The following is a 17,624-nucleotide window of genomic DNA, read 5'->3' as shown; positions in this document are numbered from 1 at the left end:
GCACTTTCAATGTGATTTTAAAGAATCAGTAAGATTGGTAAAACAATGGATCACTTCGCTGTGGTGCTACGTGTATCATTTTCAATGGAAATACAACGACGAGGATCTATTATTAGTGTGTAGGAAAAAAAAGAAAAAGAAAAACAGCACAAAAAATAGCTTGGAAAAGCAGCAGCCTTCTTCGCACGAGTGAACCCTCTTCACTGGGGCCTTGCATGTGATCGCGCAAAACAGACAAAGAAAGAAAGATGGTGCTGAGAACACTGCCTCAGAAATACCACAAATGTAGTTGCATACTTATCAAGAGAACGGCGAGCAGTTACTTCTTACCATGTAGCTGTTTGACCATTGTTTTATTGCAAGTCTTGGGGTGCGCGAGACTCGAGCTCATGCATAAAGGAGAAAGCTGTCTTTTTGCTGGTTTGATGAATGTATTTGTGGCAAGAGTGGCGTGTAGCAATATTCATGGAATAATTATTTGCATGAACTCACTAAGCACTTTACAATGTCACACTTGCATCCCAATGGAAGACCGTAGCAAGAACAAAATGTGCACATTCTTATTTTCAAAGTGTTTGTGCTGTTTCGTTAGAGCTGCGCTGAAGGATTGAAAATAAACCCTTAAACATGATTGGAAGAACATGAAGTAGAACAAACCACACAAAAAGATAAGCTTGAGGCTGAAGTACCCTCATCCAATAGGAAGCCACCCAATGAGTCACAAGCCTTTAATAAGTTAGTTTATAAATAAGGTGGTTTTCGAAAATCAAAAATGTTTCATTAACACCACTCTCCTACACTTTCACACTCAACATGGTTCGTAGATGTGATACATATAAAAAAAAAAATTTTTTTTACTTTTTCTTTATCCTCAATTACTGCAGAACCCCTGCGACGACAAGCGACACAGAGATATCTGGTCTAAGGAAAAAACCTGTGATCGCCTACCAAAATTCCTGGTTGTCGGTCCCCAAAAAACAGGTGAGTGAGTGAGAGTGAGTGTGTCAATGAGAAAGTGAGAGAGTGAGTGAGCTAGATATCAAAGGAGCGAGTGAATTAATGAATGAGTAAGCAAGTGAGTGTGTTGTGAGTGGCTGTTTGCGAAAGATAGAAAGCGAGTGAAGGGAGTGGGTTGGTGGTTGGATGTGTTTTATTGAAAAGGTTTTGCATAAAAGTTGTGAATGTAACATTGGATCAGTCTCATTGTGTTTTTTACTCCCTGTTGAAGGGAGCTGCATAGAAAAGCATTTTTTTTATTTTTTTTTATTGTCCTCATTCACCTTCATAACCAGAAATAGGATGGGCTCCTCAAGATGTTCTTTGGGGCTGGGGTTATCCTTGTCTTAGATCTCGTATCTAATATCTCTGAAGAGGCACCTGTGTGAAGTGGCCTGAGTCACTTATGCATCCAGACCTTACAGCCCGATGTCAGAGCATAAATAGGGTCATTGACTGGTGTAATCATAGGACATTCTTCACCCAGATGCTCAAAGATTTCCCATTCTTAGCCAGTTAATTAGTGGGAGCCAAACTTATATCTTCTATTTTCTACATCTTTAACATCCACTCAAGAAACACAGGGGTGAGGAGCTGATCCATCTTCTGCATATCTCCCTCCAGGCAAGTAACATCCTATAAAAGAGTAGCTTAGCGCAGTCTCAATTCAACTTAACTTGATCTTGTAGACTTCCAAAAATAACAAGAGAAGGGCTTACCTGGAAGTTTATAGAAAGAATCTCACTTACCGCCATGCAAACGTCCTCCTAGAATTTGCTGATCTTGGGGCACTCCAAGAACATATGTATATCATTAGCACAGTCAATCCCGCGTTTCTTACAGCTAACCATATTGCCAGGCATCAATTTTGACAATTTCTCCGGGGTCCAAAAAGCCTCATGGATGGAAAACAAGTGGTTTCTCCTTAGACAAGCATGTTTAACTGTGGCACACAGAAGAGTAATAGATACCTGCACAGATCTCTTTTCTGCATCGCAGGCAAGCACTTTCCCCATATTTCTTCTGGGAGTGTGCAATCTCCGTTAGTGATGTCCATCATCAACCAGTACCATTTCATGACTTCCTTCTTCATTGGGGCTTTCTAATACAATGCTCGCCCAACTCATTTGATCCCCCCCCCTCACAGCTCCTCATTCACACTCTGCATCCAGCTCTTCATTGGGAGGTATTTAAATTAATAGAGTTTTCCACCAATCTCAAAGTTGAAGTCCTCCCATGACAACAAGCATCCACTGTGACAAAGTTGGCCCCATTCCAGAAATCCCGCCTCCCTCAAAGGTATGGCCAAACTACCACTAACCTACTCCGGGGAACCTGGGAATCCCATATGGATGCATGTTTGCTATAGTATGGTAGTTTTGTAGCCATCCTAACACAATACCAGGGTTCCTACAGATTTTGCAACAGCTTGAACCTCACTTTCTTGAAAAACTTGGTGTCCCTAAATTTATGTAGAAAGCCTGGTTGTTCTTCCTGAATAGTATTTATCATTGTTGTACATATGGCCCCCAGCCCTGACTCCCCCAAACCACTCAGTAGCACTTCACCATTTTTCAAAAAGAATGCCCATGCATAATATTAGAGGTAGGGCAAAGCCAGGCCTCCATTTTCTTTCTTCTTAGCTTTTTCCAGGCGATACGTACCCCTGTTAAGGCCCATATAGAGCTGTTTATTTTGCCCTGAAATCTACTCAACCATTCTTTTTCAAACATCAATGGTATTGAGTTAAAGATAAAGGTGATCTTGGACAGTTTAGGCATTTGAATTATGTTTACTCTCCCTAGGATGGTGAGGGGTAGATATTCCCAGCTTCTCATTAACTTACAGGAGTCTCTTATAACCTTTTTAAAATTGGCTTCTGCAATTTTATTCATGTCCTGTGTAATAATTACACCCAAGTACCTCATCTCATTCTTTACTGGGACTCCCACCCTAGGCATGTTCCAACCCATGACTTCTGTCTTATCATTATTGACAGATTACCCAGCCACCTTTCCAAACTCTGCTGTAGCTCCTCCAAGGCTGGTATCATACATCATAAGTCAGCAGTAAAAAGCATAAAATTGTCGGCGTACCAGGAATCTTTCCTTAACCACCCACCTGCACCTGAAGGGGGGTATCGTCTGTTCCCCTCTGATTGTGTGTGCTAAAGGTTCTATATATAAATTAAACAACAGTAGGAACAGTAGACATCCCTGCCTTGTTCCTCTTTAAATTTTGAAAGGTCGAGTTAAAGTAATGCTAACCAATATTCTAGCATAGGGGTTCTGGAATATCTCTTGCAGTGCCTGGCAGAACTTCTACATCAGGTTAAAAACCTCAGATAGGGTATTTAAGTATGTCCAATTAACCCTATCAAAAGCCTTAGTAGCATCTAACATCACTATTGCCAATGGGGCCTAACATATCTCGGCTAGATCTATTGAACCTATTAACCCCTGCATCAACCCATGCATGTATCTGCCTTCAAGAAACTTTTTTTGGTACTCATGTAAAAGCCCACCAATAATACCACTTAATCTGTCAGCCAGATTTTTTGTAAATATCTCATAATCGCAATTTAAAAAGGATGTGTGCCTATATGAGTCACACCTCTTTAGGCATTTTCCTGGTTTGAATATTAGCTTAACAGTGGCATTCCATAATGGAGGGAGACTGGCCCTTGTCTCCACTATGCCATCATACAATTCCAACAAAACCTGTGTTATGCTACTATCAAAAACTTTATGAATTATCACAGGCAAACCATCCAGCCTAGTGCTTTCCCCGTTTTACATGACTTGATTTTAATTTCCAAGCCAACAGTTTGCTGCAGTTTTCTACATACTTGAAATGAGCCACCCTATTCACCTCACACCTCTTTCTAATTCTACCCTCTATCACTGCTGAGAGCCCATCCTGTGTTACGTGTAATAACTCCCTCAGTTGATTTCTTCAGCAATGAGATCCAGCTGCGCCAATCTCTGCTCTACCTCCCATACATGTGCTTCCAGCCTATTAATCTCCTCCTTATGTAATTTCCTTTTAAAGGAGCCCAACCTCACCAGTCTCTCTCTTAAAAAGGCCTTAAAGGCATCCCGTACCATGGTCGGTGGGGATTAGCCTAAATTTACATGAAAGAGCTCCTCCATGGCAGATCGCAGCTTCACTACCACTTTCTCATCTACTAGAAGAGTTCTGTCTAGAGTTCATCTACACCAACCAATTTCTCCTGTTAAATGAATGGACTAACTGTCCGCCAAGTGGTCTAACAAATGAGCTCCCACATGTAACACTTCCTGCACTGTACCCTTTAGTCTCCTATCTATCAGGGCATAATCGATCCTCGACTGATGCCTATACTTTTTATTTCTGAAAGTGTACCCACTCAGTGACTCCATCCTTTCTATCCATACATTATATAACCCCAACGGAGTCATCATAGATATCACTTGCAGCCGCATTTTTTCATTTATCCTCAACCTACTACCTAATAATCAATCTAACTCATAGTTCAGCACAACATTAAAATCCCCCACACAAATAACGGGGTCCAACAACTGAAACAGATGTTGAAACAGATCTACCAATGATCCGATGTCTTCGTTATTAGGACCGTAATATTCCACTAGGACGTATACACATTCATACACTACCAGTTTCCCAATTACCCACCTCCCAGCCTTATCCACTACACTCTCCTGAAGGGTGAGATTAGAATGTTTTTAGGTAAGATGGCTACTTCCTTAATACCCCCATTCTGGCTGGTACATACAACTTGTTGCATCCACCTCTTCCTTAGTCAGGTGAGCTTCCTGCAGGACCAACACATTTGCCTGGGAGTCTCTCAAATACTGCAACAGCTTCCCCCGCCTACTTATCACCTGTAAACCATTAATGTTCCAAGACAAGAACCTCAGTAACTCTAACCTGTTCTTATGATGTGCATTTTACCTCCTAGATAGCCTTGGGTGACCCCCTAAAACTGCATTCATAATCCGTGACCAAACCTGTTTCCCACACTGCAAAATCTCATCCACTTCTGAGGACATGATTTTTAAAAACAAATTCCCACATGTTCCCCACACTGTTCCTACACACCTCACATCACCCCATGTCCCAACCCAAACCCAACCCATACCCTGGGAGAACCCTCCCTCCTTCCTCTTGGTGCCACTGCCTTTAGGAGGACCCCCGCTCAGAACAATCTTGTAACAATCTTTTATCTCCTATCTTCGTTAATCAAAATCCAAAATGAGTTGAAACCAAACATCAAAATCTCAAAAAAACAACAACACCCCATCATCAAGAAGGACACCAACAGAGGCAGAGGGAAAGGCTGCAATCTTTTACTCTTGACTGCCCCTTTCCAAATCCTTAATAAAATCATCCACTCCTTTACATTTTGTTGTTCATCATGACACGCATGGTGGGAGAGGGACTTCAAATGGGCTGTGGCCCCCAACTTCTTTAACATATCAATTTTCTTACCCAACTCCTATTGTCTGTTAACAGTTATGTTGGAAATGTCAGACCTGTTTTCAAAGGAGACCCCTTCCACAGATAACGCCTTCTGCTTCAGCACAGCTGATAAGATACTCTCTTTAATAGAGTATGTGTGGACATTAACCAAGATCTTCCTCAGGTTAATTCTTATGGGGCCTTCCTGAAAGGGTCCCGATGTACCTCTTGAATATCCTTTGCAATTTCCTACTCCAATTCCTCCCCTTGCACCCCTGCTTTAAACAGGCAGACCACCAGAGCTTTCAAATTTCCACCCTCCAAACCCTCCGGAACCTTTAAAATTCTCAAATTGTTCGTCCTTTGGTTACTGCCCAATGATTCTAATGTTGTTATGGGTCCCTCCTCACCAACTTTCGATTTCCAGATTTCCTCCTTGATTAGTTCCACTGCTGTCTTCAGATCCCCTACTATTTCCTCTAGGACAGCTGCCCTACCTGCAAGGTCATCTAGCTTTTTATCAATGTCTTCTCACAGACCTCTATTAGAGATCCCAAAACCACTCCTAACTTTCAAAGACAGGGATCTCAGCATATCGGCAATAGACTGATTATGAGGGTCTCCTCTGCAGCTTTGCCTCTGTCCGCTCCTTCTCCCGCTAGGGCTAATTGTGGTGTCACCCTCGTAAGAGCTGCAGCTTCCAACAATTCACCAGGGTAATTAGGCTGTTCAGGCTGTTCAAACTAGGGCACTTGGGGGTCATTACTCAACGGCGCACTGTCCCCAGGACGTAGATGGGCACCACAGCACCCATTTCCCACTTAACCCTCATCTCCAGTATTCATCTGCTCTAGAGCCTGATAACTATTGGGCCTGCACTCCATCTGATTCTCCTCAGTATCGATAGTAACTTCAGACATGTTTTGTACCTGTTGTAAATCCCCCAAGGTCTTTATTGCCTTTTTGCTTAGTATCAATGTTTTAGGCTGAACCCTAAAGTACTTCCTCAATAAGAGGGTGATCTTAGGTCTTTTACTTCAGTGCTTCCCAACCTTTTAACTTCTGTGGAGTCCCACTTTATCATTACTGAAAGCTGGGTACCTAACTGAAGTTATACATTTTGTTGTTCATCATGGGGAACTTCAAATAGGCTGTGCCTATTAACTTCTTTAACACATCAGTTCTCTTCCCCACCTCCTATTGTCTGTTAACAGTTATGTTGGAAATGTCGGATCAGTTTTCAAAGGAGACCCCTTTCACAGATAACACCTTCTGCTTCAGCACAGCCGATAAGATACTCTCTTTAATTGAGTATGTGTGGAAATTAACCAAGATCTTCCTCAGCTTATCTCTATTAGGAGGCTTCCTGAAAGGGTCCCAATGTACCCTTGGAATATCCTTTGCAATTTCCTCCTCCAATTCCTCCACTTGCACCCCTGCATTATACAGGCGGACCACCAGAGCTTTCAAATCTCCACCCTCCAACCCCTCCAGAGCCTTTAAAATTCTCAGGTTGTTCCTCCATTGGTTATTTCCCAATGATTCTAATTTTGTTACAGTTCCCTACTCACCAACTTTCAAGTTCCAGATCTCCTCCTTATTTAGTACCACTGCTGTCTTCAGGTCCCCTACCATTTCCTCTAGGACAGCTGTCCTACCTGCAAGGTCATCTAGCTTTTTATCAAGGTCTTCTCACAGGCCTACTATATCTTTCTGATTTATATTAGAGGTCACACAACCACTCCTAACTTCCAAAGACAGGGATCTCAGCATATCAGCAATAGACTGACTAGGAGGGTCTCCTCTGCAGCTTTGCCTCAGCCCTGCTCCTTCTCCTGCTAGGGCTAATTGTGGTGTCACCCTTGTAAGAGGTGCAGCTTCCAGCAACTCACCAGGGCGATTAGGCTGTTCAGGCTGTTCAAACTAGGGCACTTGGGGGTCATTATTCAATGGTGTACTGTCCCCAGAACCTAGATGGACACCACAGCACCCATTTCCTACTTAACCCTCATCTCCAGTAGTCTTCTGCTCTAGACCCTGATACCTATTGGGGCTGTACTCTATCTGACGCTCCTCAGTATCGGTAGTAACCTCCTTTTGTACCTGCTGTAAATCCCCCAACTAGGTCTTTATTGCCTTTTTGTTTAGTATCAATGTTTTAGGCAGAACCCTAAAGTACGTCCTCAATGAGGGGGTGATCTTAAGTCTTTTACTTCAGTGGTTCCCAACCTTTTGACTTCTGGGGACCCCCACTTTATCATTACAGGATGCTGGGGAACTATTCTTTTAACATTATTTAATTTTCTGATCAGTTGTGGACCCCCTGGGGAGGCTTCGCGGGCCCCCATGGTTCCCGGGACCAGAGGTTGGGAACCACTGTTTTACTTAATACCTGTAATTACAGGTCCCTACCCTTCTTTTGGCTAGTATGTATAGCCTTAGTTCTGGTTACTTGCTCATTGTAATTTTCAACCTGGCTCTCCTTCTGTTCATGTCCATGGATACTATCTCTAAAGGCTGCCTCTGAAACATTTCCTGGGGCAGAACCATATACTGTAAGCTCCTCTTTGGGTCGTACTAATCTGCTACTTAATGCATAAGCAATGGTCCTGCCCAGCTTTCTCATTGCAGCTGCCTCTCCCTCCTTTCTCCTACTGACAGCAACCCCAAGCTTCTGCCCCTCACTTTCTTACCCCAGGCAACTTGTCTTTTCCCCTGAGCTGGGCCGACGCTGATTTACTTGACTTTTCTGACTTTTCTGACTTTCCAGGCCCATAACCCACCACGATCTGTATCTGACTTTCCTCCTCCTTTTCCATGGACCTTCGGTGATTTGCCAACACATGTGCTGATTCTGCCTCCTTTTCCCCAGAAGGGGATTCTTTCAGCCATCTCCCTTCCACGTCAGAAGCCAGACACCACTAGAGACCACAGCTCTGACTTGCCGTTGTGCCCCAGCCCCTCCACCGTGCCTGACACCGCAATGGGGCCTCCTGTAATGGTCACCCGCTTGCCAAAACCAACCAAGGAAGCATACGTAAGTGACTCTTGGGAGAAAACAATTCATCAAGACAGATGTTAGACGTTCTCTCCCGCACACTTCCAGACAGAGTGTTCTTTCACCACTTACACGCAGCAAATTCTCTCCCACTGCCCGTAGCTAGCCTGCTACCTTGTTTTCCCCACCTCCACTAAAAGTTGAGGATGCATAGTTTGTCTCAGTCTCATTGTGTTTCTTACTCCCTGTTGAACAGAGAGAAGGAAGAGCTATAGAAAAGCAGTTTTATACATTTATATTCAATATGTGAATATTTTTGTAAGATCATTCTTCCTTGTGTTAGTGCTGGGTGAATTTAAATTCGAAAAATCAATTGGTATGCCTTCTAGTCCCACAATCTGTGAATTGGGGAAGGAGAGCATTGATTTTAACATATGGTGATTTATGAATGATGTTTTTCGAAGCTGTCTTCAAAATTTAATGTCCTCCTGCTGCAAGTTGGTTTACTAGTGTGAAAATGTACAGATTTTTCATGCCAATCTATTTGTTCTATACAGACTGTTTGAGTTGATCTGATTTCAGAAACTAGCAGTCTTTCAATGAGGTGAAATACTAAATATTGGTGAACTCCACCCTTTTTTGGAAAACAGTGTGCCAAGTCCTGTTTCCTAGGGGGGCTGGTACCATAAGAGGTAAGAATTGATTTTTCAGGAGTGCCCAGTGATGGCCATTGACAGTAGTTCTGTTTAGTGATTCATTTTCACTACTTTTGCTTTGCAATGATACATGAGAGTTCAGCTCAAAATTGCAATTTCTCTCTGATGTCAGCCTCTGTATTTATGCAGCTGTAGGTGTTAACTGGTTGGATGAATGGTTGAAGTCAGCGGGTGGTGGTTGGCCGTGCCAGAGTGGAATGCATGCATCTTTCACTGTGCCTCATAGAACATTATCTTCATCCGTTGAGGGAGCTGCAGATGTATTCCATATTCTACACAGAGTCAAAATAAAGCCAAATTATATTTTTGTACATAAGCAAGTAAAATATCAAAGCTGCCAGTCATCTGGGGAACTCACAGTCTATTTACATTATCCTGGCATATTTTTGAGGTTGGATTAATGGATACCTTTACACATGTTCTTTCTAACTAACCAATCTCCCTAACACTCTTTCAGAACCAACACAGATCTGCAGGCTTGTTTATGTGAAGAAAATATGCATTGACTTTTCATATTTCAATTTCAATATCTATACTTCCAAGTGTTAATGTTATGATACGTTGTTATGTGGTTTGTTATGTGACAAACGTCTCCTTGGGCCTAGGAGTACGCAGGGAATTAATTCATGGCTTCTTGGGAAAGTCATCAAAGAGTTTCCCTCATTGATCGTATGGACCTTTGTTACGTTGATAGGAAGCGTAAAAGGGAGTCAACATCAATAATACATTTCATAATTATGAAGTCGATATAACCCCACAATAAAGACCAGGAATCAGTGACTGTTGTTGTAAAGAATGTATTACAAGGTATTGATCAATCAAGTATATAGACATGCCAGAAACATATTCGAAAGATACAGCAGTACAGTTGGCAAGCTGAAATAGCTCAATAAGTTCAGTTTTAGCAAAATAAGATACAGAACAGTAACAGCCACTGCAATACAGAAACTGAGAACTAGAAATAGGTGTTCCATAAAAAAACCTCTGGTTCTCTCACAGAAACAAAGAATAATTCTAAGATCATTGAATAATAGCTCTAATTAGAGAATAAGGATAGTCTCAGGAAATTCTGAAAATGCAGGAAATTTGAGAAGGGGTCAGCATAGTGAAGACTTCAGTAGACTTCTTCAAGGAAAAGGAATAAATGTCTAGCATAAAGCTTCACAGATGCAAGAATGAGGGGACACAGAGAGACCTGTACTCCTCAAAGTCAGCAACATTTGGATCTCTTTCCACACCAAGAACCAATCAATTCACTTCTCGTGATGTGCATTTGCAATATCTTCTAGGTGTCACATCCCACCAAAACTTAGACAGTTACTGCAACCTTGAGCATATCTTGCTCTTGATATACAATGAATAGGATGCTATCTTTGCTCATTAGGGTTACACTCTCACTGCCAAAATGTCTCTTCTCAGGCTTTAATATCAGTAAACTAATACATACAACAATACTCCTTTCTCTAGCCAATAAAAGTATCATGAGAACGCTCCTGCAAAAAAAGAGCATGCTGAACAAACAAAGTATAATTTAAAATGAGGCCTGTAGTCAGACTCACTTTAACTAAGCATTTCTATGTGCATTTTGAATACATGGTTATACATGCACACATGTAACTTTCAAATAAATGTAAACGTGAATAAAAGAGTGCATGTTTACTTATGCAAATATGACTTGAAGTGTAAATGTAAAACATTAATAATGAATACATGTAAACATTTCAACTAAACATCAGTGCAGATGTATAAATCTCCAGTTTCAGCAGTGATTACGTTTCATTAAGGAGTTTAAATGCCTCACACATGTTAATATGGTTAAGACACACAATGAATACAATGTTGTATATAAATGTGCAATTGCACAATGATGATGTTTTAAGGGTGGAGTCTAGATTGCTCTTCACCAGGCCTTACAGAGCACATACTTGTCAGTGCACTTGCATCTTCAATTCCAGTGTAATGTTTACATAGAGAGGTACAAAGTACCAATTTCTACATAGTCTTCAGAATCAAAGATGTTCCCAGGTGTACTTACTTGCAGAGTGAGGTCAGTCTGGAGCTGTGCTCCATAGAATGAGAGTGTTTTATCGTAATGCTGACCTTGACTCTCAGAGTCACTAACCAGCATTTTTAATACGGATCCAAGCCATCTGGCTGGTCTGCACTTGCTATCTTTATTTCACAAGTAGTCCAGACTATTATCACAATGTGCTTGTTTCAGAATTAATCGATGAAATCAAACCCTCTCTACAAGTAGGAGCTGGAGGATTTCTGATACATGATCTCTTGGCACCCTCAAAGAAGCATAATCAATACCAGTAGGGTACATTTTAAACACTGCTCTGCGATAATTGGTGACCAGTTTATGAGTGAATAATGTACATAATACTTGCTTTATCAAGTAAGGTTTCTTTGCTTCAAAGTGAGCAGGTGTCATTTACAGGCTGGAGATTGTCACAAGCTTATCACAATTTATTTGTATATACTTTATAGTACTGTGACAACACAATATGCAAGGTGCTGCAATAATCGGCTCCCTGAAGAGAGGCACCCTGTCTGGTGGCCAATGGCAAGGGCCTCATACAAGTAGGCTTTGACACGTTTTGTTGGTCTGCAATTTCTGGAATTTTCTCAAGGTATGAGGTGAAGTGTCCAAGAGTTTTGAGCTTCTGAATGCAAAGTTATTTTCTCTTAAAAACATTTTTATTTTAGAAGACATTTTTGTAGAGAATATTGCATGCTGATCAGTTAGTATCTGGATGATTTGGGGGACAATATGTGGCAATTTGAATTTGGCTTTTAAAATTGCGAGGATCTTGATGAAGGGTTTGAAGTAATTTCTAGCTATGGCTATGAATTAGAGTAACGCAGATAGGTTGGGAAGAATGTCTGGAGTATTCACCTTGTTCCCTTGCTCTTCCAGTGACAGTGAGCTGATAAACTATGACCGAAGTGTTTTCAACTTTGGTTCTTTCTTAATGGTGGAGACATCCATGGCAAAATGCATAGCACTAATGTGCTATCATACTATTCATAGCATTCTTAGCATATTAGTAGCCATGATGACAACCATGATGGTTTACGTACCTAATATTTTAATATTTCAACAGTATTTCATTTTATTGAATGAAATAATAAATAAAGTAACGTATCAGTAAAGTCTGATCTGAAACAATAACTTGTATCTCCGCCATGAACAGTGTTGTTATCAATGATGTTATTACAGATGTCCTTAGGGATGTTATCAATGCAGTCACTAAACATGTCATGAGTGATGTTATATGTGAAGGTAGAAGCAGTGCATGATGAGAGCATGAGTTGTAGTTACTTTAGGGCACAGGTTAAATTCACTTAAGATAACTATATTGGTGAATTTCTGTGGTTTTGGTAACTTAAACTGATATTTTCACTTAACTATAATGTTCCTTTAATCTTAATTTTTTCCATGAATTTGTGAGGTTTTTTGTTATTATAAAGTAAGATATTATTACAATTCTATACTATAATGTCACTATACCATTTGCTTTTAAGATGTTAATCCTCATGCGAAGCATGGAGTTGGGCACATAGCTTGGCCAGTGACCATTTCCTGCACCCAAGTACCCCCACCCCCACAGACACCCAACCCCTTTTTTTGGAGGGATGGGGGTGTGTGGATCCACAGATCCAATGAAAAACCCAACATGACACCTTTGGGTATTCACTCTGCATCTGCAAGGTGACGAATACGCAACGCAAACCTTAAGTCAGATTAACCAAACCACACAAAGGCACCTTGCATGGCCCTACATGGCTTGGTAAATCTGGAGTAATGCCATGAAAAGGCATTCAATGGGTGGATCATGACTAGCAAATCTGGGAGTGCGTCAAAATTGTACACCTTCCCAATGGAGGCATGCTTAGGAGAAATGCCTGTATTTCTCCTGGTTCTATACTGTTTTGAAGCGTGCTGCATTCTGTTAGGATTGTCTTTGTGTAGGAGGATTTTCCACAAGCAATCCTTCTTGCATCACAACCCTTGAACCATGTTGCACGTATGGTTGAGCATTTTGCTCTTTATTTTCGCTAGACGCTAATTTGGGAAGGAGTGAAAAAATATCACTCTTGAGTAGGATCTTTCCATGTAATTCAAGATTTAGCACACCTTCTATGAGAAGTCCTCTTAGTATATGTCAACCAACATTGTTACTGTAAGCATGTTGCTTAATTAGACTACACAGGGAAGCAAATCTTATTAATTGGTTTAACTTGGAAAATATTCAAGTTGTTTCAATCCTATTCAGTGCACATTTCCGCTGATTAAAATGAAGGTAATTTAATACAGCAGAATGAATGTAATTCTAAAGTTGCCATGGATAGACAAATGCAATTATTCATGGCGCAGTCCCTCTGCCAACCAGTGGAGGTAGTGTAAGCAGCTATTTTGTGCACGTAAAGCCTTTAGAACCTAAAATCGATAACAAGATCATGTTATAGGCAATTTTTAAAAGTTTGACTTGATGAATAACAATAATGTGTGAAATTCGTTTGGAAATACAGTGAGTGTCGCTGGAATTCGAGGGTTTCCCTCATTCCTAGTTTATTCAGGAGTGGAGTGGGGTTTAGCCTGCACACGTTTTGATTTTGCATATGTAGTTTTCTTCAATGGCACTGGAAATCCCACTTTCATAAGAAAGCCTTCAAACGTGGAAGGTATGACTCCAGTCATGTGCATTTGATTTTCAGTATTTGCACATTGCCTGAGTCCAAAAGTAATCCCTGGCAACCACCAGCTCCTTAGTATTACCCTTCAGACATATTTGTTTAGTGGGAGCCTACAAGTCTCCCCTGAAATGTAAACAATAGGTAGTTATAGTTGGGAAACACCTGGAAGAACGAGTCCGGAACCACGAGGTTGTGAAAAACGAAAGCGAAACAACGCTTTCGTTTTCCACGACTTCCTGGTTTTGGTACCTTAACCACACATGTCTGAACAACGTACATGCATGGTTAAGGTACAGAAGGGAGTCGGAGTGGACGCGGTGAAAGAGAAGGTAAGATGGGCTGGGACTGGGGCTGTTTTTGGGGGGGCTGGGGGTGATTAGGGTTTAGGGGGGCAGGGTTTAGGTTTTAGGGGCGGGGTGGGGTCTCGGGGTATTTTTTGTTTTTGGGGTGGGGTGGGTGGCTGGGGGTGACTAGGATTTGGGGGAAGGGAGGTCAGGGTTTAGGTTTAATGGGTGGGGTGGGGGGCTGGGGTGGAAGCATGCTGGGTCGTGTATGCTGATTGGTAATGCCTGTGCCAGGAATGCGTTTACAACGGTAAAATCGTTGTAAACACATTTGTGGTAAAAGCATTAGTGTTTAGAACGAGGTCGTTGTTCCGACCTCGTTGTTGAGCCACAGGTGGTTTAGGCACCCGTGGTTCCGACATATAACTGTTATAGTTAGGACCTCTTTTCCGTAGAAAAATAATTTTTGATTTGCACAAAATCCTCACAAAGCTTTCCAAAAAAGGTTCATTCTCCTGAGCTCCCTCATGGAAAGTTTCAGGGAGATCTGTCAAGTAGGTGCTAAGAAAAAGGGGATGTTCCAAAACAAGCTTCCCCAGTCAAGAAAAATTAGACACAGCTATAGCCAAAACGGCTGAATGGAATTGTGACAAATTTGGCAGAAAGAAAGGTCTTGGTCGAAAAAGCATGCTGTTTGTGATTTGGTCTAAATCTGTTTAGTAATTTTTGATAAAGAAAAATATATGTATATATCACTCCACAGAGGATCCGTGGAGATAAGACCTTACTGGCTGCCACTACTTCAACAAAGATGTGGCAGCAGACATTTTAGGTCTTGAAAAAAGATTTTGAAAATCCTAGGAATACCATGCCCCATTTGACCTGGTGGGAGGGTCCAAACTTGTTTTTTAAAATGTTACCACAAATTTGTAGTGAATCCACAAATCTACAGTCATTATTTTTTTTAAAAACAGGCTTTTTTATAAAAACCTGGAGTGGGATATAGCCCTGTGGGTGCGGCTATGGTTGGGGGGGGGACATGCGGCTCCTCTCCCCACACCTTCCCGAGGTCCCAAGCATCTCATGCCGAGGCTGTTCCTTTATAGTTAGGGGAGGGAGCACATGGGTAACACCACCGCTAGCCACTATGAGGCCTCGGATACCACTTCACCCAGAGCTGATTTTTAATAATTAGGGCAGGGGGTGAGTGGCCCCTTCTCCCTGTGTCTCTATGAAGCACCAGTGATATAATGTATAATTAGAGGAGAGGAGCTTATAGTTCCCTTCTCTGATCCATAAATCGCCCCCTGGCTCCAATTTCCCAGGACTTGAACCAAGCAGTGTGCTAGGGACCCCATCCCGAGGGTCATTGCTGTTTCCTGCTTGGGAGAGCTCGAGCATACCCTGCCTGCACCCTGCCGGACAGGAAACACACGACTGGTGCCACCCAGGCCAGAGCACAGAAAAAGAGAGGCTCTCGCACAGGAGTTAGTAAAGTTAAAGAGTTGGCACCCACCATTACCACCATAGGTGCTGGCTAGAGAGCCAGCAGGGGTAATCGGGGCCCTGGGGCTCTCCCCGTGGTCCCCAATGCTGGGGGGGTTGTGGGACCATTAAGGAGGCACTGGGGCACCCACTTAAAATAATTGGCAGCTCCTGCCGGCACCCAGTATGGGTTCTTCAAAGAAGGAGCACCCCACAGTGCCCTGCAAAGGTTTTTTACCAAAGAAAATATAATGTTGGGGTACACCTACAAGGAGTGCAGCAGGCAACCCTCCACAAGCCATATTTAAAAAAACAGTAAAGCTCCTGGGTCATTGAACTCATGACCCCCAGGAGAGCTTACCATATTTTTTTAGAGCACTCTGAGCTGGAGTTCTTTCCTCTTCAGCTGGAGTGCAGGGACCCTTGGGGTGGGTTCTATTGGTGTATGTTGTAGCTTGAAACGTGTTATAAAAAAAACTCCAAGAAATGCTGACTTTTTTTTAATAAAGCTTTGCTAAAATAAATTATGACAATCACTTTTATCAATCATTGTAATGTGTGAATTTATAAAATATACATTTGATTACAATTATTGCTGACTTTTTGACAAACACTATAGGTATGCTTTGTACCCATAATGAAGCCAATATGTCAACTTTTTATATTTTGGTGTTCTGATCTTTTGACAAAGTAAGTAGGTCTGCCTTACTTAAAATGATACCCTTTATATTGTTACATCACTTAGCCATGCACACACCTGCAGGGGTTGGGCACAAAGCCTGGCTACAGGCCGGACCCTGCGTCCAACCCCATGGCACGCATGACCTTTAGTCATGCACTGTAGGGTAGGGCCCCATGAGGTGTTAGGCCCAGGGCTGGGCTACAGGCTTTGGACCCAACTGTGCACAGCCGAAGGAGGGCTAGTTGGGCGCCAGTGGAGGGCTGGGTGAAGGATCTGGCCTTGAGCCTCAAAATGCTCTGCTAATTATCTCACATACTACATTCCTCATGATATGTTCTACAACATCATTGATACCATCACTTCAACATTTGAAATGACATCATTGATGACAACACTGACTGGGACATGAGTTATAGTTACTTTAGGATATGATTCATAGTTACTTTAGATAACTATAACTGGTGAATGTAAGTGGTTCTGTTTACAGCTTGTTTTTATCTGACATTTTCACCTAACCACAACATCCCTTTAACCTTAGAGCCTCATTTACAAGAAACTGGTGCATCGCCCATAATGCTCCGGTTTGCTTGTGCCAGCCTATGCTTCCCTCACCCTCCTAATGACATCATGGTAGCACTGTATTTACAGTACAGCACACCATGGTGCTCATTAGCACAGCTGTGTCTGAATTTCTGATGCAGTTGTGGTGCTTTGCTGGGCTAACGTGAAACATTTTGACACTAGTCTAGCAATGCTCGGGGGCCCATAGATCAAAGCACAGTGTCACTTCAACACCTGCCCTGAGCAAGCTTTATATTTAAAAAAAGACAGTAGAATGACGCAGTAAAATCTTGTAGATTTCACTGTGTCATTCCCAAGGGCCTCCTTGCGGGGCAACGCCTCCCTTGCATACATTGTTCCTGGCACAGCTATAATGTGGCGCAAGGGTTTACAAACTGGCGCAATGGTCCCATTGTGCCAGTTTGTAAGTACGGTGCGGGTGGGGAACTGTTCTGAGCCACCATAGCATCAGAAAAAAGTATTCTACAGTGGCACAAGGGGCTTGTAAATTAGCCCCTTTTTTCTTTATTTTTTGTGAATATGTGAATGTAAGCATAGAGCCATCTGTTTGCTCCTCAATATGTGTGTGTGTGTAGGTGTGTGTGTGTACATAATGGTCTGTGTGCATCAGTGCATGTTTGTCTGGTGGTCCTTGTGCATGAATATACCTCTATCTCTGTTGGTATATATGTTTCAGAGGATGATGTCTGAGGATCAGTGCATGTGTGTCTGATGGT

General features: G+C 42.1%; 1 protein-coding gene across 1 annotated transcript in view; it reads left to right on the top strand.

Moving 5' to 3' along the window:
- The window catches only part of LOC138301701 (bifunctional heparan sulfate N-deacetylase/N-sulfotransferase 3), a 546,324-nt gene that overhangs the window by 409,768 nt on the left and 118,932 nt on the right, over nt 1-17,624 (top strand). The window contains exon 8 of the mRNA XM_069242218.1: nt 885-981. Coding sequence (XP_069098319.1) covers nt 885-981 — 97 coding nt within the window. The remainder of the gene's footprint in view (nt 1-884; nt 982-17,624) is intronic.

This window comes from Pleurodeles waltl, chromosome 1_2 (assembly GCF_031143425.1).
Source record: "Pleurodeles waltl isolate 20211129_DDA chromosome 1_2, aPleWal1.hap1.20221129, whole genome shotgun sequence".
Taxonomy (NCBI): Eukaryota; Metazoa; Chordata; class Amphibia; order Caudata; family Salamandridae; genus Pleurodeles; species Pleurodeles waltl.
Note: the sequence above shows the minus strand (reverse complement) of the source record. Positions and strands in the feature narration are given on the sequence as shown.